Source organism: Loxodonta africana, chromosome 11, assembly GCF_030014295.1.
Source record: "Loxodonta africana isolate mLoxAfr1 chromosome 11, mLoxAfr1.hap2, whole genome shotgun sequence".
In the NCBI taxonomy this organism is placed as follows: domain Eukaryota; kingdom Metazoa; phylum Chordata; class Mammalia; order Proboscidea; family Elephantidae; genus Loxodonta; species Loxodonta africana.
Genome location: NC_087352.1, coordinates 3,377,388 through 3,401,873, shown reverse-complemented (window position 1 = coordinate 3,401,873; position 24,486 = coordinate 3,377,388). Strand labels below are relative to the sequence as shown.

The window sequence follows — 24,486 nt, the reverse complement described above, 5'->3', positions numbered from 1 at the left end:
CTTTGATCTTCATCAGTAAGTGCTTCAAGTCCTCTTCACTTTCAGCAAGCAAGGCTGTGTCATCTGCATAACGCAGGTTGTTAAGGAGTCTTCCTCCAATCCTGATGCCCCGTTCTTCTTCATATAATCCAGCTTCTTGAGTTATTTGCTCAGCATATAGATTGAATAGGTATGGTGAAAGGATACTACTCTGACGCACACCTTTCCTGACTTTAAACCATGCAGTATCCCCTTGTACTGTTTGAACGACTGCCTCTTGATCCATGTACAGATTCATCATGAGCACAATTAAAAGTGTTCTGGAATTCCCATTCTTCATGTTATCCATAATCTGTTATGATCCACACAGTCAAATTCCTTTGCATAGTCAATAAAACACAGGTAAACATCTTTCTGATATTCTGTACTTTCATCCAGGATTTATCTGACATCAGTAATGATATCCCTGGTTCCACGTCCTCTCCTGAATTTGGCTTGAATTTCTGAGAGTTCCCTGTTGATACACTGCTGCAGCTGCTTTTGAATGATCTTCAGCAAAATTTTACTTGCGTGTGACATTGATGATATGTATGATGATAGGCATAAATATAGATCTCTTCCAAATTTCTTGGTATAGATGGGTGAGTACTTCCAGCACTGCATTTGTTTGTTGAAACACCTCAGTTGGTATTCTGTCAGTTCCTGGAGCCTTGTTTTTCATCAATGACTTCAGTGTGGCTTGGGCTTCTTCCTTCAGTACCGTTGGTTCCTCATATGGTACCTTCTGAAATGGTTGAACATCAACCATTTCGTTTTGGTATAATGACTCTGAGTATTCCATCTTCTTTTGATATTTTTCCTAGGTTGTTTAATATTTTCCCCATAATATCCTTCAATATTGCAACTTGAGGCTTGAATTTCTTCTTCAGTTCTTTCAGCTTGAGAGATACAGAGCATGTTCTTCCCTTCTGGTTTTCCATCTCCAGGTCTCTGCACATGTCAATACAATACTTTGTCTTCTGGAGCTGCCCTTTGAAATCTTCGGTTTGGCTCTTTTACTTCATCATTTCTTCCTTTTGGTTTAGCTACTCGACATTCTAGAGCAAGTTTCAGAGTCTCTTCTGACATCCACTTTGGTCTTTTCTTTCTTTCCTATCTTTTTAATGACCTCTTGCTTTCTTCATGGATTATGCCCTTGATGTTACTCCACAGCTTGTCTGGTCTTCGGTCATTTGTGTTCAGTGTGTCAGATCTATTCTGGACATGTCTCTAAATTCAGGTACTCAAGGTTGTACTTTGGCTCTCGTGGACTTGTTCTAATTTTCTTCAGCTTCAACTTAAATTCACATATAAGCAATTGATGATCTGTTCCACGGTTGGACCCTGGCCTTGTTCTGGCTGATGATATTAAGCTTTTCCATCATCTCTTCCCACAGATGTAGTCGATTTGATTCCTGTGTATTCCATCTGGTGAGATCCAAGTGTAGAGCTGCCATTTATGTTGGTGAAGAGAGGTATTTGCAATGAAGAAGACGTTGGTCTTGCAAAATTCGACCATGTGATCTCTGGCATCGTTTCTATCACCAAGGCCATATTTTCCAACTAGTGATCCTTCTTTGTTTCCAACTTTTGCATTGCAGTCTCCAGTAACTATCAGTGCATCATGATTGTGTGTCCGATCAATTTCAGACTGAAGAAGTTGGTAAAAATCTTTAATTTCTTCATCTTTGGCCTAAGTGATTGGTGCGTAAATTTTTATAGTTGTGTTAACTGGTCTTCCTTGTAGGTGTATGGCTATTATCCTATCATTGACAATGTTGTGCTTCAGGATAGATCTTGAAATATTCTTTTTGATGATGAATGCAACACCATTCCTCTCCAGGATAGATCTTGAAATGTTCTTTTTGATGATGAATGCAACACCATTTCTCTTCAAGCTGTCATTCCTGGCACAGTAAACCATATGATTGTCTGATTTAAAATGGCCTATACCAGTCCATTTCCACTCACTAATGCCTAGGATGTCAATGTTTATACGTTCTATTTCATTTTTGACAATTTCCAATTTTCCTAGAGTCATACTTCATATATTCCATATTCCAATTATTAATGGATGTTTACAGCTGTTTCTTCACATTTTGAGTCATGCCACATCAGCAAATGAAGGTCTCGAAAGCTTGACTCCCTCCACATCATTAAGGTCAACTCCACTTTGAGGAGTCAGCTCTTCCCCAGTCATCTTTTGAGGGCCTTCCAACCTGGGGGTCTCATCTTTTGGCACTAGATCAATGTTCTACTGTTACTCATAAGGTTTTCACTGGTTAATTCTTTCCAGAAGTAGATTGCCAGGTCCTTCTTCCTAGTCTGTCTTAGTCTGGAAGCTCAGCTGAAACCTCTCCACCATGGGTGACCCTACTGGTGTCTCAACACCAGTGGCAAAGCTTCCAGCACCCCACAGTGTGACAAACTGACAGATACATGGGGGATGTAAAGATTACAACCTAGGAAACCCTATGGGCAGGTCTACTCTGTCCTGTAGGGTCGCTGAGTCAGAGTCGACTCCGCAGCACACAACAACATGTGCTGGCACTGTTCTAAGCACTTTGCATGTACTAATCATTTAGGTAGGAACCGTTCATTTTGTTATTGTTACTGTTATAATTAATGAGCCTGACTCCCCTGTCACACCTGGAGAGGAGGAGGGCCAGGTTGGATGCCTCTGAATGAATGTGCTCTCCTACGACACCGTGGAGACATTGCACCCCCACCTTTGTCCAGGCCCTTCCTCTCACCAATCCCCTGTCCCTCCCATTCAGACTCTGTCCTGAGTGGAACCCCCCCAATCCCTTCCCTTTGGGCTGCCACCACACACAGACTCCTAACCCCTGGCTTCAGCTGAGGTCCCTCCCTACGCTCCACTCCCCAATGCCCAAAGACTCACCTCTGGCCCTGTCTCCCTCCCCCTACAGGACCACGTCTGGTTCTGGCCTCCCGGAGGCCCAGCTCCCACAGACCCTCCTCTCTGAGTCCCGCAGCATCCCACCTCTGACTTCTCCCCGGCCTCGCATCCACTGGCCTTGCCTTGGCCGTGAGCTACACAGTCCCACCCCACACAGGGCCCACCCCTTCCTCTCAGGCGAGGGAACAGGACCCGCCAGCCTCACCTGTCTGGTTCCACCTGGCTGTCAGACACCTCCCCCTGCTCAGCTATATCCTGTGGCCCTCCCTCACAGGCCCAGCCCGTCAACGCAGCCCCCCTCCTTACAGGCTCCGCCTCTCTCACGTGTTACACACACACACACACGCACGCACGCACACACACACACACACACACAGAGCGGTCCGGCCTTTTCCCTGCCTCGTGCTCCTCCACTTGGCCCATCCGCTGTAAGACCTTAACTTTCCCACGTTTCTTGCCCCACGTTTCTCTAGCCCCAAGACTCCGCCCCTTGCGTCCGCGGCCCCGCCCCAACGTCCCAACGCCCCGCCCAAGGCTCGCAGACCCGCCTCCCTCGCCGCGGCCCCGCCCCGCCCAGGCCCCGCCCACTGGCCCGCGGACCCGCCTCCCCTGTCGCGGCCCCACCTCCTCCTGGAAGAGGCTCTGGCGGTTGCGCAGACTGCGCAGCTTGCTCTGCTTCTCCTCGTGTCGCAGCTCCTCCAAGGGCGGCTCAAAGTAGCCGATGAGGTCCTGCAGGCTCAGGATGACGCCCTCGATGGGCAGCGCTGTGCCAGCCGGTGGCCCCGCGCCCCGTGGCTTCCCGCTGAAGCTGTCCAGGCCCCTGCGGGGACGGCGCAGCTGTCAGCCGGGGCTCAGAGCGCTGACTGTGGGCTCGCCCCTCCCCGCAGGACCCCACGGACACTCCTGCTTTACGGAGGGGGACAGGCACGGCCGTGGTCACACAGTGGTCAAGAGCAGACCTGAGACTGGGACTCGCTCCTGTGCAGGCACAGGGGGTCCTGGAAGCAGGAGTCGGGGCTGGGAAGGTGCGGGGTCAAGGGTCTGGATCTCAGAGATGGGACGGTTAGGTGGTCATCAGGGCTGTGAAGCCAAAGGTCACGGCGTGCAGTCAGACTAGGAGTCGTATGCACAGAGCTCGAAAGTTTAGAGGTATGGAAGACAGGCGAGGGGGTCAGAGGTAGAGACTAAAGGGGCCGGACGCATGGACGCCAGGAGCATGGGGGTCAGGGTGTGGCCTGCCCTGTGCCCCCATGGCGGCAGCGCTCACTTGATGAAATGGTTATACAGGCCGGCTGTGCTGTGGATCATTCGGGCGGCCTGGGACTCCTCCTGTTGACAGCGAGTCAGCGACAGCGCGTCGTCCATGTGGCCTTCCTGGTGCAGCATGGCCTGGGAACGTGCAGGGGTGGGGGGGAGGCAGACAGGTCAGGAGGGGCCCAGCCACCCAGGGTCACTCTCGGGGTCCCTGCTCAGACTCTAGCCCGGCAGCTGCCCCCAACTCTGGGCACAGTCTGCAAGTCTCTCTTTTTCTGTTCCTGTGTCTCCTTCATTCTCTCTCTCCCTGTCTGTCTCTCCCTCTCTGTTTCTCTGTCTCCATCTCTCTCTGTTTCATGTCTCTGTCCCCTTTGTCTCTCTTTCTCTCTGTCCATCTCATCTGTGTCCTGGCCAGACCCTTCTCACCTGTATCTAATACTGACTTAATATCTCCCCCACAGAAAGCTCTAAGGGCACCTCCAAGTTAACATGTCCACACAATGCCCAGCCACCTTTCTGGGGTGGGACCATCACCACTGTGGACTTTACCCTGAGCCAATGTCCCTAGGCACCTCGTCTGTCCTGCAGTTATAAATACCATCTGTTATGGACTGAATTGTGTCCCCTCAAAATATGTGTTGTAAATCCTAACCTCTATGCCCCCAGTTATAATCCTATTTGGAAATGGGTTGTGTTTGTTATGTGAATGAGGCAGGGTCAGTGTACGGTGGGTCTTGAATCAATGTCTTTTGAGATATAAAGGAGATTAAACAAGAAAGCAGGGCAGAGATGATGAAGAGAGATACCAAGCTACATGAAGATCACCTGGGAACAGAAGCTCAGAAGAGACAAGGACCCTCCCCCAGAGCTGACAGAGAGAGAAAGCCTTCCCCGAGAGCCAGTGCCCTGAATTCGGACTTCTAGCCTCCTCGACTGCGAGAAAATAAACTCTGTTTGCTAAAGCCACTCACTTACGGTATTTCTGTTACAGCAGCAGCAGATAACTAAGATGCCATTCACATGCTGATGCCTCCCGGGGTTCCCCCTCTGGCCCAGGCCTCATCTCTGCTTCCCCAGCTGCAGGCCTGGCTTTCCGCAAATGGGTGCCTCCCCACACTTCCAGATCAGTCACTCAGCAAGTCTTTGTGAGTGGCCTGGTTCTAGGCACTGGGGGTAAAACTTAAGATCCCTGCCCTCCTGAGTTGACATTTGGCTGTCCCCAGCTCGGCTAAGGGCACTTCATCCTTCTGTTGGTGCAGGGCAAAAAGCATGGCATCATTCTTAACCCCTCCCCCATCCCCATATCCAATCCGTCAGAAAATCCTGTTGGTCCCACTCTCAAATTTACAACCAGAATCTGCCCCCTTCTTCCCTTCTCCCCACTCCATAGCCCCTACCCTGGTCCTGTCCACTCTTGTCTCCCACCTGGACCACTGAAGCACCCTCCTCCCTGGGCTCCCTGCTCCCCTCCTCCCATAGTCTGTTCCCACAGATGGGCAAGGACCCTGCTAATCCCTGAGTCAGGTCATGTCCCTCTCCTGCTCAAAACTCTCCCATGGCTCCATCTCACTCAAGTACCATCTGTCGCCAATCCCTCCTACCACTTGCCCCTCACTTGCTTTGCTCTAGCCACACTGAGTCTTCTTTCTGTTATCACACGCAATGAGACAGGTTCATTCCAACCTCAGGACCTTTGCACAGCTATTTTCCTTCTGTCAAAGTAGCTTTCCCACTTCTCAAGTTCAAAACCACTTACTTTAAAAAGGGGGGGGGGCATTTTATTCTCCATTTCTGAGCACTAGGAGAGCAGGGAACAGGTCTGTATTACTCATTTTTCCCCCCTCCTGCACACACCTGGGACAACTTGGGTACTTGATAATTGTTTGTGGAATGTTATTCTCAGTCTGTTTGTCACCATCTCTCTCTCTCTCTCTGCTTTTTCTGTTTCTGTTCTTCTGTTTCCACTCTCCCTGGGTTTCTCAGTTGCCATTATTCTGTGTCTCTCAGCATCTTTCTTTCTCTTAGTCTTTGTCCTCCAACCCCCAAAGGCTCAAACACACCCACTTCCCAGCCCCCCTACCCGCACCCCCACACCTCCCCTCTGCCAAGCACCCACCTTCTTCTTGAGCACGCCAAGCCTCAGGGCCTTGGGGTCCGGGGCAGCATAGGTGAGCCACAGGCCCGAGGCCACGTGCTGGACGAAGCACAGTGACTCCCCGTACTTGATCTCAGGGGGGCCCATGCCCTCCACGTCCCGCTTGGGGCCCACATCCAGCTTTTCCTACAGAGGCAGGGGCCAGAGGTCAACTCCCTCAGAGCCCCACTGAGGGACTGCAGAGCAGGGCTGGGTGGGATGTGGGGCTCCAGGCGAGGGAGGGCACCCTGAGCCCCACTGACCTTGGAGAAGCGAAAGCAGAAGGAGGTGGCCTTGGTGTGGGCCTTGGTGGCATCAACCACCACCAGGCCCTGGTCCTCGGTGAGCCCCAGGTACCGCCCTGTGGTGACATGCCGGATGCGAAGAGGCTGGCCCCAGCGCAGGTGGCTTCCGCTCCAGCTGTGGAGAGTGAGGGCAAGAACAGTCAGAGGACCCCAGCCCTCCCGCGGACAACACAGCCTTGGTCCAAAACTCCTTGAGGCCCCAACCCTCTTCCAGGGTGTCCCAAAGCTTCCTCTGGGCCTCCAGCCCTCCATCAGGGCCCCTAGTCCTCCCTCAGTAACCCCAATCCTCTCTGTCCCCCAGGCTTCCTCAGGGCTACCCAAATGTCTCCAGTGGCCCCAGTTTTTCCAGACTCCTCCTTTTCTCCCCCTAAACTCCTCACACTTTCCTTCTAGACCCTCTGATCTCTCCCTCAGGAATCCCCAATCTTCCCCCAAGACCTTTTTCTGGAGACTCCAGGATCACTGAGGGCCTTTATCTCTCTCTGGGGCTTCCTATGTTTTCCCTCAAAACCCTCCAATCTCTTCCTTAAAACTTCCTTCAAGACCCTTTCTCCCCTCCAGGCCCTCCAGGGCCCCAGCCCACCACACCTGGCCCTCACCTGATTCTCAGCGGCTCCAGTCTCCACAGGGAGCGGGCGTGGGTGCACACAGATCCCCCCTCGTAGTAGACAAGTCTGGGAACATGGGAGGGAGTAAGCTCCCCACTGGCCATCAACTCCAGACCCCCTAGAATCTAACTCTCCAGCCCATCCATAGGACCCCCGCTCTTCAGCCGACCTTTGTCCCCTGCCGCCCCAGACCCTAGGTCCCCTTGTCCCCAGCACAAACCTGCGCTGGTCATCACTGTCAGCCGGGGAAATGGTCAGACATTCATCCATGTGTCCATGAAAGAGGCGGAGGACGTGACCCCCAGTCACGTAGCCTGGAAAGGGGTAAGGGAAGGTGGTCAAGGAGAGGCTAGAGCCCCAGAAAGGGCCAGGGGTCAAACTGGAGTCTGGAGGCCCTGCTTCTCCCACTTTGGGAGGCTACGGGCTGAGGTAGGATGTTTGAGGTGATGAGTCTTAGGTTTGGGGGTCTGCATTTGAGAGTCTGAGTTTCAGGGTACAAAGTGGTAGTCTGAGATTTGAAGTCAGGTTTGAGGCTTGAAGGCAGGGGGTGTATGAGATTTGTCTCAACAAAAAAATTGTCCTATATAGTGCTGGAAGATGAGCCCCCTGGATTGGAAGGCACTACACAATGGCTGCAGCAACGGATCCAGACACGCCAACCACCATGGAGATGGTGACTCTGTCATGTCGCACACAGGCTCACCGTGAGTTGGAGCCGACCCAACGGCAGCCAGCAACAACAGGCCTGGGTTTAATTAAGGGTCCGAATTCAGGTTTTTGAGGCTGCAGTTCAGATTATATGGCCAGAGGCGTGGGTCTAATGTTCTGACATCGGGGTCTTTATTTTAGGGCTTAAGGTTTGGGGTCTGGGTTCAGAGGTGGGATAGTTGGGTGTGAAGTTGGGGTCTGAAGTTAGGGTCTGATTTTGAATTTGGGGAGTCCGAGGTTGGGGTCTGAAGTTTGGGGTGAGTTTGGAGAAATCTGAACCCCGTAGTTTGAAGTCGGTGAGTTTGAGTTTCAGGGTCTGAGGTTAAGGTCTGAGTTTTGGGACCTGTGGTTTTGGGTCTCAGGTTGGGCTGATTTGGAAGTCAGGAATTTGGGGTGTGAAAGTTGGGATCTAGGTTTTGGGGCCATGCTTTGGAGTCTTAATATAGAAGTTTGAATTTGGGAATTTGACTATGAAGGTTTGATTTTTGAGGACTGGGGTTTTGAGTGAAATGTTGGAGGTCTGAGGTAGGTGGTCTGAGGTTTGGAGTCTGTATTAGGGTCTTGGTTTGGTGATCTGACCTTTGAACTTGGGGCTCTGAGACTGTGGTGTGTGCTTGTTGTCTGAAGGTTGGGTCTGAGGAATAAACTCTGCATCTGGTTTTCTAAGCTTTGGGATCTGAGTTTAGGGGCATGACTTTGAGGCTCTGAGACTGACTTATGAGCTCTGGGAACTGATGCTTGAGTTTGGGAGTCTAATATATAGTTCCGGGCTGGGGAGTTTGAACTTTGGGCTTCTAGATTTGGGGTCACACTCAGAGATCTAAGAGTGAAGGTCATAATTCGGAGATCTAGGTTTGGGGTCTGAGGTTTCAAGTCTCAGTTTGGGCATGTCTGGGGGACAGTGCTGGAGGTCTGCTTTTGGGGTCTCAGTCTAGGGGCCTAAGGCCTGGGGCCCTCACCCTCTTCGCAGCAGGAGGAGATGGGGTTCATGTTCCACAGTGTCTGCATGAAGGAGGCGTCAACCTGGAGCTCCCCACTGGCCGTTGACAGGTGCTGGGGGTGACCAGGAGGTAGTGGTCAGAGGTGGTCGGGAGGGGTGGGCAAGGCTCCCAGAGCCAGAGGTCAGAAATCCCAGGTGCATGCCAGGAGACCCGCAGTTGGGAGACAGGAAATTCACAGACCAGGAAATTGAGGTCAGGTTGAGAAATGGGAAGTCAGAAATCAGAAGAGTGGATATCAGAGGTCAGGAATTGGGAAATTGGGAGTCAGGAAGCTGGGGACCAGGGACCAGGGACCGGCCAGGCAAACAAATGCTGAGGAGATGGTGCCCCACTCAGGTCCGCCTCAGCCAGGGAGCATAGGCACCGTGGTAGGGTGGGATTGCTCACCAGGTAGCGCTCAGAAGAAACACTGACAAGGATGAGATCATCTCCAACTCGGACCTTTTCTCCTTCTGATCTCTGCTTGGAGGCTGGGTGCGTTGTCCACCAGCAGGCCTCTCCTATGAGGGGAGGGGAGAGGCGGAAGAAGAAGGGAGTAGGGAGGGGTGTTAGAATGACAGGTCCCAGAGTGCTCTTCCCCAGGGCGTTCCCCAGCCCCCAAGCCTCCCAGGCGCTCTGCCCTCACTTCCCCTAGGCTCCCTGCCCCTCATTCTTCTATTGCTGCCACCAACGTCCCTATTCCTGCCCTCAGACCTCTGCCCACAGTGCCGCCATGTTTGCCCGAGTCTCTCTTTCCAAAGAGTACCCATCCACAGCCCCAGACCTTCTGCCCCAAAGGCCCCCATCCTGCCCCTAGAGCACTCCTGTCCCTGCGTCCTCCTCCCCGCCTGCCCCCGCCCCCAGCCCTGCACCTGTAGCATCCTCCTGCAGTCCCACATCAAAGGCCAGCTTGTCAGTCATGGAGCGTGAAGTGGTGAGGCAGCTCAGGTACTAGGATTGAAGAGGGAGTTCAGACTCCTTCCAGCTCGTCCTGCACCCCCAGCCACTGCCTGCCCCCCGCATCCCCCGCCCCAGCACTCACCATGCGGCTGTGGGCATGCCGGAGCAGGATGGCATGGCCGTACAGGAGGGTCCTGTGTCCCCCACCCTGGGATGACTGAGGAGGAAGGAGGGCATATAGTGAGCACAGACCCTCGAGACCCCCCCCTCAGCAAGATGCCTAGCCCATTCCTGAGTGACTCTTTTTTGCTCCCCATAAAATACCATTCACAGGCCTGGAGATAAAAAATAGCCTCAGCTTAGACCCTCAGCAGAGTCTCTGCCTCGGTTTCCCCATTCACAGAACCAGGGGCTGTGTCTCTGAGAAGCCTGGGGATGAAGTGTTTTATATTCCCTGGAGCCCACTCTGTCATCCCGGCCTCCGCCACCTTCTTGGCCAGGCTTAGGAGCCACTCAGGGAGGCTGAGCCCATCTTTGAGGTACCTGGGGACGCTCAGGAAGAGCCCAGAATCTCATGTTCCATGGGCCTTGGCCCTCTCTACTCTAACCTGTCAACCCAACTGGTGTGCACCAGTACAGTCTGCCAGTTGCTAAGTGTTTGAACTTCACCCTTAGTGATCAGGAGACCGCCCCCGCTCCACGTGCTGCCGCCTCACTCCCAAGTGCAAGGGGATGCAGCCTTCTGGAGGGCGGGAGGTCCACCTGGTAGCTTGACAGCATCATGCCTCCCACCCGGCTCTCACATGCCCATGCTCTGCGGGGGCCATGTGATGGTGCCACCTGATCACATGGCAGACTCACTCTGGTGTCAGGGAGGGGGACACCCACACTTGGGATGGGTGAGGGTGAGGAGAGAGGTCCCATGCAGAGAGGGACTGGGATCAGAGTGGGGGGAAAGGATGGGAAAGAGAAGAAAGGAGGGGGAGGAGGGAGAATGGGGGCTCAGAAGCCCCCTCCTCCTTCCTTCCTTCCTGCCTGCCTGGCCTGTTCTGGGCTCCACAGCCCCTGACAACTGGGGTGGGGGAGACCCCCAGCCCTGTGTGCAGGAACGTGGACCCGAGAGGCGGGCCTGGGGTCAGGAGGAATGAGGACAGGTGACACCCAAGGCCAGACCTACCCACTTATCCAAATTGAGGGCCTGTGGGGCGGGGCAGAGAGAGGAAGAAGAGCAGATGGTAAACAACCCCAGCCCTCTCGCCCATCCCTTCCCCCTGTACCCACCCCAGGGTGAGGCACCCACCCCAGGGTGGGAGCCTCACCTCCACACCAGCCTCCACGGTGTTGGCCAGCATCTCCTGCAGGGCACGGACGGACAGAGACTGCTCCAACACGAAGCAGCAGATGGCCAGGTCAGGGGGCACATTCTGGGGTGGGGTAAGGAGATGTTAGTAGGGGGCCTGAAGGCCCCCCAGCACCATTCCCTGGCACACCTCCTGACCCTGGTCTGAATTCCCATACCCCTTAGACTCAAGAAGCCCCTGGCCTCTGCCGCCCCATTCAGACACACTGCATCCATAGCAACGTCCCAGAAAACATCTCCTAAGCCTCCTCCCTCTGACACGTAAGCCCATTTCTGTCAATTCCAACTATAGCAGCCCTATAGGACACAGTAGAACTGCCCCAGAGGGTTTCCAAGTCTGTAATCTTTACAGATGAAGACTGCCACTTTCTTCTGCAGAGTGGCTGGTGGGTTCAAACCACCGATCTTTCAGTTAGCTTAGCAGCCAAGTGCTTAACCACTGTGCCACCAGAACACCTTTTCAAATACCTAAACCCTACCCAAAACCTCACAGAAGCCTCCACACTACCCTCCCCACTCAAGTACCCTAAACCCCACCCTAACCTCATAGGAAGCCCCAGTCCTATGCCTTCCCCTCAGACACACTGCACCTGCTCCAAACTACTGGAAGCTTCTGCTCTATGCCTTCCCCCTTCAGATAACTCCAAATCTCTCCAATTCCAAAGGAAGGCCCACCTCATGCCTTCAATATCAGACAGTCACAGTTCCAGCCTTCTCCCTCAGACACGTGTTAACTCCACTTCAAAATCACAGGAGGGTCCAACCATACGCCTCCTTCCTCAGTCTCCCATCCCAGTCACCTCAGACCCCTAGACACCCTTCCTCTTGGACCCAAGACTCTCTGCCCTCCCCCTCAGGCCCCTGCTAGCTCAGACTCCCAGTCTCCCACCCCCATCAGACTCCATATCCCCTCCCTCTCTCAGGCCACTGCCCTATTCCCCAGGTCTCCTCTCCTGCAAACCCTGGGTCCACTTCACACTCTGGCCCTGTCTCCCCTCGGACCCAGGCTCCCTCTACCTCTCAGCCTCCAATCACCTCCCCTGTAAGCCCTCCTGCTATCATACTCCTGGCCTCCCGGGTCCCTTCGCCTTGAAGCCAGTGCCCTCTGCCCCCTCTCAAACTTCTACTCTCTCAGACCTCCAGCTGCCCTTTACCTTTAGAACCCCAAGCCTCAGATCCTCGGATCACCTTCCCTTCAGACCTCTTGCTCTCTAAGACCCTCAAGCTCCCAGCTCTCTCAGCCCCAGCCCCCTCCCTGAAGTGCCCACCCCTGTAAAACACCCAGGTCCTCTCTCCCTTGGACCCAAGGTCTCTTACCCCAAAGACCCTAGCCCCTCACTTCTGAGACCCCAACCCCTGCTCCTCAAGCCCCTTTCCATTAGACCCAAGGCTTCCTGCCCCCTCAAATCTCTGCCTTTTTAGCCCACCAGACTCCCTGCCCCTCTCTACTCAAACCCCTGGCCACCTTTCCCTCCTAGCCTCCAACCCGTTTCCTCTCTAGTCAGCACCCCCTCTTCGAACCCCAGACCCCCTTCTTTGGAGCCTCCACCCCCTTAGACTCCCTCCATCTTCCCCAGGCACAGACCTGGGCGTTGCTGGTGGGCTCCAGGAAGCAGAGGCGGTTACCGAAGCCCTCGGCGGCCAGGCAGAGCTTCAGCTGCTCTTTGAGCACCGTGGCATTGCACTGCAGAACCACCTCGTCATCCTGCAGGGGAAGCGCTGAGGGTCAGGCGTGGCCCGGCCCACATACCACAGCCGCTCATCCCACCCTTCCCTTTTATTAAAAGATTATTGATGTTGCTATTGTGTGCCGTTGAGTCCATTCCGACTCATAGTGACCCTATTTGACAGACAGAACTGCCCATAGGGTTTCCTAGGCTGTAATCTCCACGGGAGCAGATAGCCAGGTCTTTTCTCCGTTGGAACCGTTGGTGTATTTGAACAACCGATCTGTTCCATTGGCAGCTGAGTGCTTAACCATTGCACCACTAGGGCTCCTTATGAAAAGATAGCTATTAATAATACCTACACCTCCCCCTTCCCAATTTATCAAGCCAAGCCTGGTCTGAGTGCTATAGGGACTCCTAACAGACCCATGAGATAGGAGCTACTTTAATATGGAGACAGGAAGGGACATTGCCTATCCAAGACTACACAGGTGATAAGAGGAGGAGCTGGGGTTTGAGTTTGGCTAACTCCAGAGGCCTCCCAGGTGGGGTATGCAAGGTGAGCCACTGAAGGGTAGAATATATGCACACCTAATGCTAAATTGCTTTTTTTTTTTTTTTTTAGTATTTGGGGATACTTGCTTTAATTTACTTTTTTTTTATATAATTTTTATTGTGCTTTAAGTGAAAGTTTACAAATCAAGTCAGTCTCTCACACAAAAGCCTTGCTACACACTCCCGATTACTCTCCCCCTAATGAGACAGCCCGCTCTCTCCCTCCACTCTCTTGTTTCGTGTCCATTTCACCAGCTTCTAACCCCCTCCACCCTCTCATCTCCCCTCCAGGCAGGAGATGCCAATGTAGTCTCAAGTGTCCACCTGATCCAAGAAGCTCACTCCTCACCAGCATCCCTCTCCAACCCATTGTGCAGTCCAATCCATGTCTGAAGAGTTGGCTTCGGGAATGGTTCCTGTCCTGGGCAACAGAAGGTCTGGGGGCCATGACCACCAGGGTCCTTCTAGTCTCAGTCAGACCATTAAGTCTGGCCTTATGAGAATTTGGGGTCTGCATCCCACTGCTCTCCTGCTCCCTCAGGGGTTCTCTGTTGTGTTCCCTGTCAGGGCAGTCATCGGTTGTAGCCAGGCACCATTTAGTTCTTCTGGTCTCAGGATGATGTAGTCTCTGGTTCATGTGGCCCTTTCTGTTTCTTGGGCTCATAATCGCCTTGCGTCCCTGGTGTTCTTCATTCTCCTTTGATCCAGGTGGGTTGAGACAAATTGATGCATCTTAAATGGCTGTTTGGTAGCGTTTAAGACCCCAGATGCCACTCTTCAAAGTGGGATGCAGAATGCTTTCTTAATAGATTTTATTATGCCAATTGACTTAGATGTCCCCTGAAACCATGGTCCCCAGACCCCTGCCCCTGCTACGCTGCCCTTCGAAGCATTCAGTTTATTCAGGAAACTTCTTTGCTTTTGGTTTAGTCCAGTTGTGCTGACCTCCCCTGTATTGTGTGTTGTCTTTCCCTTCACCTAAAGTAGTTCTTATCTACTATCTAATTAGTGAATGCCCCTCTCCCACCCTCCCTGCCTCCCTCCTCTTGTAATCACAAAAGAATGTTTCCTTTTTCGTTTAAACTATTTCTCAAGTTCTTATAATAGTGGTCTTATACAATATTTGTCCTTTTGCAACTGACTAATTTCACTCAGCATAATGCCTTCCAGGTTCCTCCATGTTATGAAATGTTTCACGGATTCATCATTGTTCTTTATCGATGCATAGTATTCCATTGTGTGAATATACCATAATTTATTTATCCATTCATCCATTGACAGGCACCTTGGTTGCTTCCATGTTTTTCCTATTGTAAACGGTGCTGCAATAAACATGGGTGTGCATGTATCTGTTCGTGTAAAGGCTCTTATTTCTCTAGGATATATTCCAAGGAGTGGGATTGTTGGGTCATATGGTAGTTCTATTTCTAACTTTTTAAGGAAGCGCCAAATTGATTTCCAAGGTGGTTGTACCATTTGACATTCCCACCGGCAGTGTATAAGTGTTCTAATCTCTCCACAGCCTCTCCAACATTTATCCTTTTGTGTTTTTTGGATTAATGCCAGTCTTGTTGGAGTGAGATGAAATCTCATTGTAGTTTTGATCTGCATTTCTCTAACAGCTAATGATCGCGAACATTTCCTCATATATCTGTTAGCTACCTGAATGTCTTCTTTAGTGAAGTATCTATTCATATCTTTTGCCCATTTTTTAATTGAGTTAGCTAAATTGCTTTTTAAACCCATCCCTCTCATTTCAGGGGTGCTTTCTAATGACACCTGAATGCAATATGAGCTCCTGGATTGGATCCTGGATGGAGGGAGAAATGCCGTAAAGGACAGTATTGAGACAATTAATGAAAGCTGAATAAGGACTGAGGATTAGATAATCAAGTCATATCAATACTAAATGTTCTGATTTTGATAACTGTGCTGTGGTTTTGTAAGTGACTGCTGTTGATTTTTAGGAAACACAAACTGAAGTATTTAGGGGTATTATGAAATGTGCCCCCCAAAGATGTTGTTGTTAGGTGCCGTCAAGTCAGTTCTGACTCATAGTGACCCTGTGTACAACAGAACGAAACACTGCCCGGTCCTGTGCTGTCCTCACAATCATTGTTATGCTTGAGCCCATTGTTGCAGCCACTGTGTCAATCCATCTTATTGAAGGTCTTCCTCTTTTTCACTGACCCTCTCCTTTACCAAGTATGATGTCCTTCTCCAGGGACAACCCGATAACATGCCCAAAGTATGTGAGATGTAGTCTTACCATCTGAGCCTCTAAGGAACATTCTGGTTTTACCTGTTCCAGGACAGATTTGTTTGTTCTTTTGGCAGTTCATGGTATATTCAATATTCTTCACCAACACCACAATTCAAAGGTGTCAGTTCTTCTTCAGTCTTCCTTATTCATTGTCCAGCTTTCGCATGCATGTGAGGCGATTGAAAACACCATGGCTTGGGTCAGGTACATCTTAGTCCTCAACCTTGAGAGCTAAGGTTATTTGTTCTCCTGGGCTTTGAACTTGCTGAGTGCCCATTGTCCCTTCTTTTCCTCCAATTTTTCCAATTTGTAATGGAAATGTCTACCTTATGCCTGTTCCAGCACTGTATTTTGGAAGCAGGTAGCTTGTATTCTAGATTTTACAGGTTTACAGATGAAGAGGAATTTTGCTCCAGGATTGAATACACATAAAGGCTCACCCTAATTAGATTTAGATGATTCAGAAGATGAGATTTTGGACTTGAAGTTGATTTAAGACTTTTGGGATGGTATGATGGGGTGAATGTGTTTTGCATGTGGGAAGGACATGAATCTTGGAGGGCCAAAGGGTGGAATGTTATGAGTTGAATTATGTCCCCCAAAGATATGCGTTGTAAATCCTGACACCCTGTTGTTAGAGGCCATCCAGTCGGTTCCAACTCACAGCGACCCTATGTACAACAAAACAAAACTCTGTCTCAGGCCATCCTCACAATCGTTGCTATGTTTAAGGCCATTGTTGCAGCCGCTGTGTCAGTTCCTCTCATTGAGGGTCTTCCTCTCTTTCGCTGGCCCTTTATTTTACCAAGCATGATGTCCTTCTCCAGGGACTGGTCCCTCCTGATAACTTGTCCAAAGTACGTGAGATGAAGTCTCGCCGTCTTTGCTTCTGAGAGGCATTTTTGGCTGTACTTATTCCAGACCTGTTCCTTCTTCTGGCAGTCCAGCGTATATTCAATATTCTTCATCAACACCATAATTCAAAGACATCAATTTTTCTTCCACCTTCCTTATTCATTGTCCACCTTTCACATTCCTATGAGGTGATTGAAAATACCATGGCTTGGGTCAGGCACATCTTGGTCCTCAAGGAGACACTTACAGTTTGTAACGCTTTAAAGAGGTCTTTTGCAGCAGATTTGCCCAGTGCAATACATCGTTTGGTTTCTTGACTGCTCTTTTCATGGGCATTGATTGTGGATCCAAGTAAAATGAAACCCTCGACAACTTCAATCTTTTCTCTGTTTATCATGATGTTGCTTATTGGTCCAGTTGTGCGGATTTTTGTTTTCTTTGTATGGAGGTGTAATCCATACTGGAGGCTGTGGTCTTTGATCTTCATCAGTAAGTGCTTCTAGTCCTTTTCACTATCAGCAAAGAAGGTTGTGCCATCTGCATATCACATGTTGTTAATGAGTCTCCAATCCTGATGCCCGGTTCTTCTTCACATAAGTCCAACTTCTCGAATTATTTCCTCAGCATACACATTGAATAAGTATGGCAAAAGGATACAACCCTGATGTACACCTTTCCTGATTTTAAACCAGGCAGTATCCCCTTGTTCTGTTCGAATAACTGCCTCTTGGTCTATGTACAGGTTCTGCATGTGCACCATGAAGTGTTTTGGAATTCCTATTCTTCACAATGTTATCCATCATTTGTTATGACCCAAGGTTGAATGGCTTTGTATAGTCCATAAAACACCTGTGGTTATAATCCCATTTGGGAATGAGTTTCTTTTGTTATGTTAATGAGGAAGTATTAGCGTAGGTTATATAATAAATCAATTTATTTTGAAATATAAATGAGCAAATTAAGTAAGCAAGCAAGCAGAGATGGGGGATGATAGGTGGCAGGCCTCGTGAAGATTGAAAGGAACAGAAGCTGAAAAAAGACAAGGACCTTCCCCTAGAGCGAACAGTGAGAGAAAGTCTCCCCTGGAGCTGGCGCCCTGAATTTGGACTTCTAGCCTCCTAAACTGTGAGAAAATAAATTTCTGTTTGTTAAAGCCACTCACTGTGGCATTTCTGTTGTAGCAGCACTAGATGACTAAGACAAGGGGTAAAGGGCATCATGTTTACAATTTACTCTCAAACAGTTCGGGAAAAACATAGGTAGATGACAGATGTTGGGTGCCGTCAAGTTGATTCCGACTTATAGCAACCCTATGTACGACAGAACGAAACACCACCTGGTCCTGCACCATCCTCACAATCGTTGCTGTTTGAGCCCATTGTTGCAGCCACTGTGTTAGTCCGTCTCGTTGAGATACATGAAAGATAGATAGATAGATGATACACGATAGATAGATAGATGATACACGATAGATAGATAGATAGATAGATAGATAGATAGATAGATAGATAGATAGATAGATAGATAGATAGATAGATAGATAGATAGACAGACAGACAGGCAGACAGATAGATAGACGGACAGACGGATAGACGGATAGATGGACGGATAAATAGACGGGTGGATGGGTGAATAGATACACACATGCGTACATATATACGCACATGGACAGATACATAGAAAAAATGATGAAGCAGATGTGACAAATGCTAACATTTGGAGGATGTGACTGAAGGGTACAAAGGAGTTCTTTGTACTAATCTGGCAACTTTTCTGTAAGTTTGAAATTTTACAGAAAAAAAAAAGCATTTTCTATGAGGTTCTGTTCCAAGCACCGGACACGTATTAGCTCATTTAATCCTCACAACAACCCTGTGAGGCAAGTCCTATTATGTGAACATGAGGCAATGGAAGCCCAGAGAGGGTGAGTGACTTGCCTAAGGTCACGCAACTGGAATACGGCATAGCTGGGATTTGAATCCCAACACCGTAACTCTATACACCACACTCAAGACACTAGACAACCTCTCATATATTAGTAGTAATATATTAACATGCATATGTTAATTAATATAAATTAGTTACACAGGTTAGATACTAACACTAACGTGTATAACTCATACATTAATATCTAACATGTGTTGTTGTGGTCATTGTTAGCTGCCGCTGAGCCGGTCCGACTCATAGTGATCCTATGCACGACAGAATGAAACACTGCCCAGTCCTGTGCCATCCTCACAATCTAACGTGTATAACTCATATATTAATGTCTAACATGTATAACTAATATAAATGCACACAAGGGGGTGTGGTTAAGCATTTGGCTACTAACCAAAAGGTCGGCAGTTTGAATCCACCACCTGCTCCTTGGAAACCGTATGGGGCAGTTCTACTCCGTCCTACAGGGTCGCTATAAATCAGAACCGAATTGATGGCAACAGGTTTGGTTTTGGTTTAAGGCAGTGGTTATTCTCACTTTACAGCCAAGGGAACATGCCTCCAGCTTTACCAAGCACGTCACACAAACACCCTCTGACCCTGGGCTTCAACCCACACGGGCAGCCTTCAGTCTGTCCATTCAGTCTTGTGAGGCGCCAGGGAGGGATGGAAGAGAATATGACCTAATAGCAGGGCACCCAGGACTGCTCTGTCCTGTGACTCACACAAGCCCGACACCATGGCACATACCAGGCACTTGTATATTCGCTGTAATCATACAGCTTGCATTTATTAAGCACTTACTGTTCACCAGGCCTTATGCCCAGGGCTTTACATTCATTTAACAGACACTTACTGAGCACCTACTATGTGCCAGCCATTGTTCAAGGCACTGGAAATAGAGCAATGAGTGAAGTAGATAAAAATCCCTACCTTCATGGAGCAGACATTCTTCTGGGGGAGACTGGCAATAAACAGTGAATAAATATATAATTATAATGTCAGTGATAAGTGTTGTGGAAAAAATAACACCAGGTGATGTAATAGAGTGGCTTTTGGGATGACATCAGTAAGAGGGTGAAGTGACAGCCTCTCCAACGAGGTGACATTCGAGCTGAGCCTTGTCTAAATAACGAGAAGGAGTCGGGCCTACTCATCTCAGGTGGAAGAAGGTTCCAGGAGAAGGGGCAGCCTGTGCAAAGGCCTTGTGGCTGGAGGGTGCTGGGTGTGTTGAGGCATAGCAAGAGGGCCAGGGTGGCTACAGCAGCAAGAGAGAGAGGAAAGGGGAAACTGAGCTCAGAGAGGTACTTGCATGGGTATGTCCCCATTTTCCAGATAGGGAAGTTGAGGCTCAGAGAAGAAAATTAAATTGTCCAGAGTTAGGAGGCAGGCAGATGACAGAGCCAGGATGCAAATTAGAACCAAAACAAAACAAAACAGAAAAACCAAACCCCTTGACATCGAGTCGATTCCAATTCATAGTGACCCTATAAGACAGAGTAGAACTGCCCCATAGGGTTCCAAGGAGTGGCTGGTGGATTCAAACTGCCAACTTTTTGGTTAGCAGCCAGACACTTAACTACTGTTCCACCAGGGCCCAAACAAGAATCAGGGAACCCACAATCAGTACACCATTGATTCTTAAACTTTCTCCTGCATCAGAATGATGGGTTTTGCGGGGAGTGATCTGGTTAAAAATGCAGCTTCTTGGCTGCGACCAGTCCCCCCTCCCAAGAAACTGACTCAGTGGTCCTGGGGTTGACAAGGGGTCAGCAGGCAGTCTGTACCAGTAACCAGCCAGAATCCAGAAGGTTCTGATGTGGGAGGCTAGAGACATGCTTTGAGAAAACCCAGCCTGGGCAGGGCTGGAGGTCACCACCTGTCAGTAGGAAATGAAATCAGGTCGATGGGCCACGGCCACCGTGCTGACAAAAATGCAAGAAAATAGCAACATGCCCCTCCTGCTTTAAGGGCTACCTACATTTTATGAAATTTGTTTCCATTAAAAATAGGTGTGTACGCACGTTCAAAGAGGGTTTGTTCACAAGAGCAAAACACAGAAACAACCCAAATGTCCATCAGCGTGTGGGCCGAGAAGCAAACTCGGGTATAGCCACACAAGGGAATACTACTCAGCAATGAAAAGGAACAAACTCTTGTCACATGCTACAACCTAGGTGAATGTCAAAAATATGACACTGACCCCTGAAACTATGGCCCTTGGACACTCTGTTAAGCCAGAACTGACATTCTCGAAGCCCACTTTTCAGACAAAGATTAGACAGGGCTATAGAACAAAAAATAATACACATGGGGAAAGTGATTCTTAGTTCAGTCAGATAAATGAGACCAAATGGGCAGCTCCTGTCCAAACGCAGGATGAGAAGGCAGGAAGGGACAGGAACTGGCTGAACGGACACAGGGAACCCAGGGTGGAAAAGGGGAGCACGCTGTCACATTGCGGGGATTGCAACCAACGTCACAAAACAATACATGCATAAATTTTTGTATGAGAAATTAACTTGAGCTGTAAACTTTCACCTAAAGCACAATAAAAAGAAATACATTGACACTGAGTCCAAGAAGCAAGACGAATGAGAGTAGACGGTATATGAAACACCAGGAAAGACAAATTGAATCTGTAGTGACCGAAAGCAGGTGTGCAGGGCAGTTACTGCAAAAAGCGTGAAGAAACTTTCTAGGGTCAAGGAAATGTTCTAAGTCTTGGCTGTGATGGTAGTCCCACAGGTACGCACACTTTGTCAAAACTCACTCAACTGTAATCATTACAACAGGTGCAGTTTATTGCACATCAATTATGCAGCAATAAAGCTGATTTTTTATAATGTATGTGTGTCTATGCATGTATTGGGTTGCAATATAAAATATACTTCTGACTGGTGGGATACGTTCCAAAAAGTTTGAGAAAACCACCACACGACCTCAATAAAGTTCAGAGACATGGCTGCAGCTGAGGTCAAGAGATGCTGAAACCCCAACGTGGGCTACCTTGGCATGTCTGAGCCCAGTTTTTCTCTTGTGAAAACATAGGAAGTGAGAGGGTGGGGCCCCAGGGGCATCCAGAGTAGCCACCTCCTGGCTTTGACCTTAGATGAGTGACTCTACCTCTTGGGCCTCGGTTTCCCTCAAATCTCCCAGGGAGATAAAGATAGGGCCCTACCTCAGAAGAGAGGGCAGAGAGGATATAATTAGATGCCTCAGGAGGGCAAGGCCCTGGGCATGGGGCCTGGGGCAGAATGAGTACTCAGGGGCTGGTGGCCACGGCCATGGTCTTATTAGGGCCAGGGAGGAAGGGAGGGCCCAACCCATGGTATCTGCTAAGAGGCTGGGGACCGGCTAGGCTGCAGCTAGGCTTCCTCTTGTGGCCTCAAGTCCAGCTGTCCCCATCCTTCAATACCACCCCCAGCTGTTCTCTCCTCCTTTCTGGGAAACCAGACCCGGCTCATCAGGGTCCTATTCTGGGGCCGGAATGCTGTGTCAGCACTTCCTGCATGGACTCAGGGCCTGGGAGGGGGGAAGGGGCTGGTGCAGGGTCAGCAGACTGGGCCCAGAGGAGAGAATGTGTCCCCTCCCCATACTCACACTCCCCACCCCGCTGAACCCCGGGGAAGGAAAGGAGGGAAGGGCTCCAGGTTGGGCAGCCCCTCCTCCCTCTCATCCCCTGCCTGTCCCCTGCCCAGGCCCCAGAAAAGCGGGCTATTCTGGGAGAGACACCTGTTGTTCCAATTCTCGTCCCTGCCACCAGCCGAGGATCCGAGATGCTGGGGGAGACAGAGTTAGAGAGACAGGGACGGCCACAGAGACAAAGAGAAACGCAGAGGGCCCAGAGCCAAAGAAAAAAGAGAGAGAGAGATGGAAAGAGAGACACGGAGACAATCCAGGGAGACAGACAGGGAGAGGCACCACCCAGAGACCCTCAGAGACCCTTAGCAGCCATGTTTGACCCTCCACCCCAAAAACCAAGGGGGAAAGAAAGACCGAGGGACCCCCCGGGAGACCCTCAAGCGCTGGGGGTTGGAAAGAGTCAGGTCCTCCAGCCCACCCCAGTCCCCTTCCCAAGAATTTAAATGGGTCAGAGTCTGCAGCAAGAAGAGAATTAGGGCTCGGAAGGGGGGGGGTGGAGGGACAGCTAAATTAAGCGGAGGAATTAGAACCACCCTCCCCAAGTGCCCGCTTCCAGGGTGGTGGGAGCGGTTGCTCCCTCAGCGGCCCCCCTTCGCCCAGACAAATCGCCAATGTCAGAAGAGAGGGCGGCCAAAGGCCCCCCCTCCCCGTTCTGCAGTCTCAAATCCTTCTAATTCTCTATCATGAGAGAGACGGGGGAGACTAAGAGAGACAGACAGACACAATTATCCACAGTGACAGAAGAAGAGACCCCGACTCTCAGAGACCACCAGCAAGCAGGACAGAAACATCCAGAGACACGCTCAGAGAGACCCCAAGAGACAGCCCCAGAGACCCCTAAGCCAGAGATACGCACCGTCCGCAGAAACTGGACGTCGTCCTCGCCCTCTCCTCCGTCACCCATGATGTCGAGGCCCAGGGGGCTGGGCTGAGGTCAGGGGATCGAAGGAGGGGGCGGCAGGCTGGGCGGGCTGGGGTCGGAGGCCGCAAGGGACGCCAGGGGCTCGGCGAGGTAGATGGAACTGCGAGGAGGACGCGCGTGCTGCACAGGGACGCGCGGAGGTCCCCGCCCCCCGCCTCCCATTGGGCCAGGGCGGGACAGGCCCCGCCCCGGAGCCCCGCCCCCAGGCCCCAGGCCTTGGCTCCTGCAGTTCTCGGCAGGAAGGTGGGCGGGGCGTCCAGGCGGCAGGGGCTCCCTGCCCACGTCCACGGCCAGGAAGGGCCATCGTCCTCCCCATTTCACGGAGGTCAAACTGAGGCTCAGAGTGGGGAAGCTCGACCTACATCATAGCAGGGCCGGGAGGCACACTCCTGTTCCCCCGACTTTAAAAAGCACGACACACGGTGGTTAGAGCAAGGACTCTGAGCCAGACAGTCCGGATTGGAATCCCAGTCCCGCCACTCCGTGGCGTGACCTTGGACAAGGCACTTAGCCTCTCCGTGCCTCAGTTTCCCCATCTGGTAAAAATTTTTTTTTTTCTGGTAAGGAGGGTATTAATAGAACCTTCCTCCCAGTGTTATTGCTGGAATTAAATGAGATAATTCATTTTACAGCACGTAAACAGTGCCAGTGCATAGTAAGTGCTATGTAAGCTTTGCTGTTGTTATTAAAAGCTGCCTGACGAGGAGGCGGGAAAAATAGCCATAGCCAGTGACTCTTGTGATCATTTCAGGCCCAGACTAAGGTCTTTTTATTAGGTCTCATTTTGTTCTTAACAGTGCTATTACCAGGTTGTTTAGATGAAAAAAAAACCAAACCCGTTGCCATCGAGTCGATTCCGACAGAAGGGAAGTGACCCATAAGGTTTCCAAGGAGCAGCTGGTGGATTTGAATTGCCAACCTTTCGGTTAGCAGCCATAGCTCTTAACCGCTGTGCCACCAGGGCCCGGTAAAAATGCGTGGCTCTTACCATGTATACCATGTATAGTTTTAAGGACACAATAAGTATGAATCATGTCGTCCTCACAGCAATCTTGGGTCAGTTCGCTTAGGGTCCCCACCCGTTTACAGACGAGGGGAGCTGAGCGTTGGGAGGTAGGGTGATGTGCCCAAGGTTACACAGAGGCAGAGCTGGGGATTCCCACTCAGAGACAAGACAGGACTCTTAATCATTACACTTCACCATCTGGATACTTCCATAAAATCTCTGCATTATAACAAAAACCGCTTTCCCAGACGAGGTCCCGGCCCCCCGGGGTCTAACTTCGCCACTGCCTCCTCCTCCTCTTCCCCCGGGCTGCTGCCGCCACCGGGGCCACTAGTCAGAAGACGCCCCTTCATGCAGACCAGTGGCCCGGGCTTTGTAAGCAGGCGCGCGGCGCTCTGGGCCGCCCCCGGAAGGCTCGTGTAACCAGCCCCTTCCTGCTCCCAGCCCC

General features: G+C 50.6%; 1 protein-coding gene across 1 annotated transcript in view; it reads right to left on the bottom strand.

Annotated features, from left to right (window-relative positions):
• The window catches only part of RYR1 (ryanodine receptor 1), a 134,551-nt gene extending 111,450 nt beyond the window's left edge, over window positions 1-23,101 (bottom strand). Inside the window, exons 1-13 of the mRNA XM_064293608.1 lie at window positions 22,967-23,101; window positions 12,773-12,892; window positions 11,147-11,251; window positions 9,970-10,044; window positions 9,800-9,878; window positions 9,336-9,448; window positions 8,907-9,000; window positions 7,460-7,553; window positions 7,231-7,305; window positions 6,590-6,746; window positions 6,309-6,473; window positions 4,206-4,327; window positions 3,563-3,758 (exon numbers count right to left, since the gene is read on the bottom strand). Coding sequence (XP_064149678.1) covers window positions 3,563-3,758; window positions 4,206-4,327; window positions 6,309-6,473; window positions 6,590-6,746; window positions 7,231-7,305; window positions 7,460-7,553; window positions 8,907-9,000; window positions 9,336-9,448; window positions 9,800-9,878; window positions 9,970-10,044; window positions 11,147-11,251; window positions 12,773-12,892; window positions 22,967-23,014 — 1,443 coding nt within the window. The 5' untranslated portion in view covers window positions 23,015-23,101. The remainder of the gene's footprint in view (window positions 1-3,562; window positions 3,759-4,205; window positions 4,328-6,308; window positions 6,474-6,589; window positions 6,747-7,230; window positions 7,306-7,459; window positions 7,554-8,906; window positions 9,001-9,335; window positions 9,449-9,799; window positions 9,879-9,969; window positions 10,045-11,146; window positions 11,252-12,772; window positions 12,893-22,966) is intronic.
• Window positions 23,102-24,486: the final 1,385 nt, after the last annotated feature.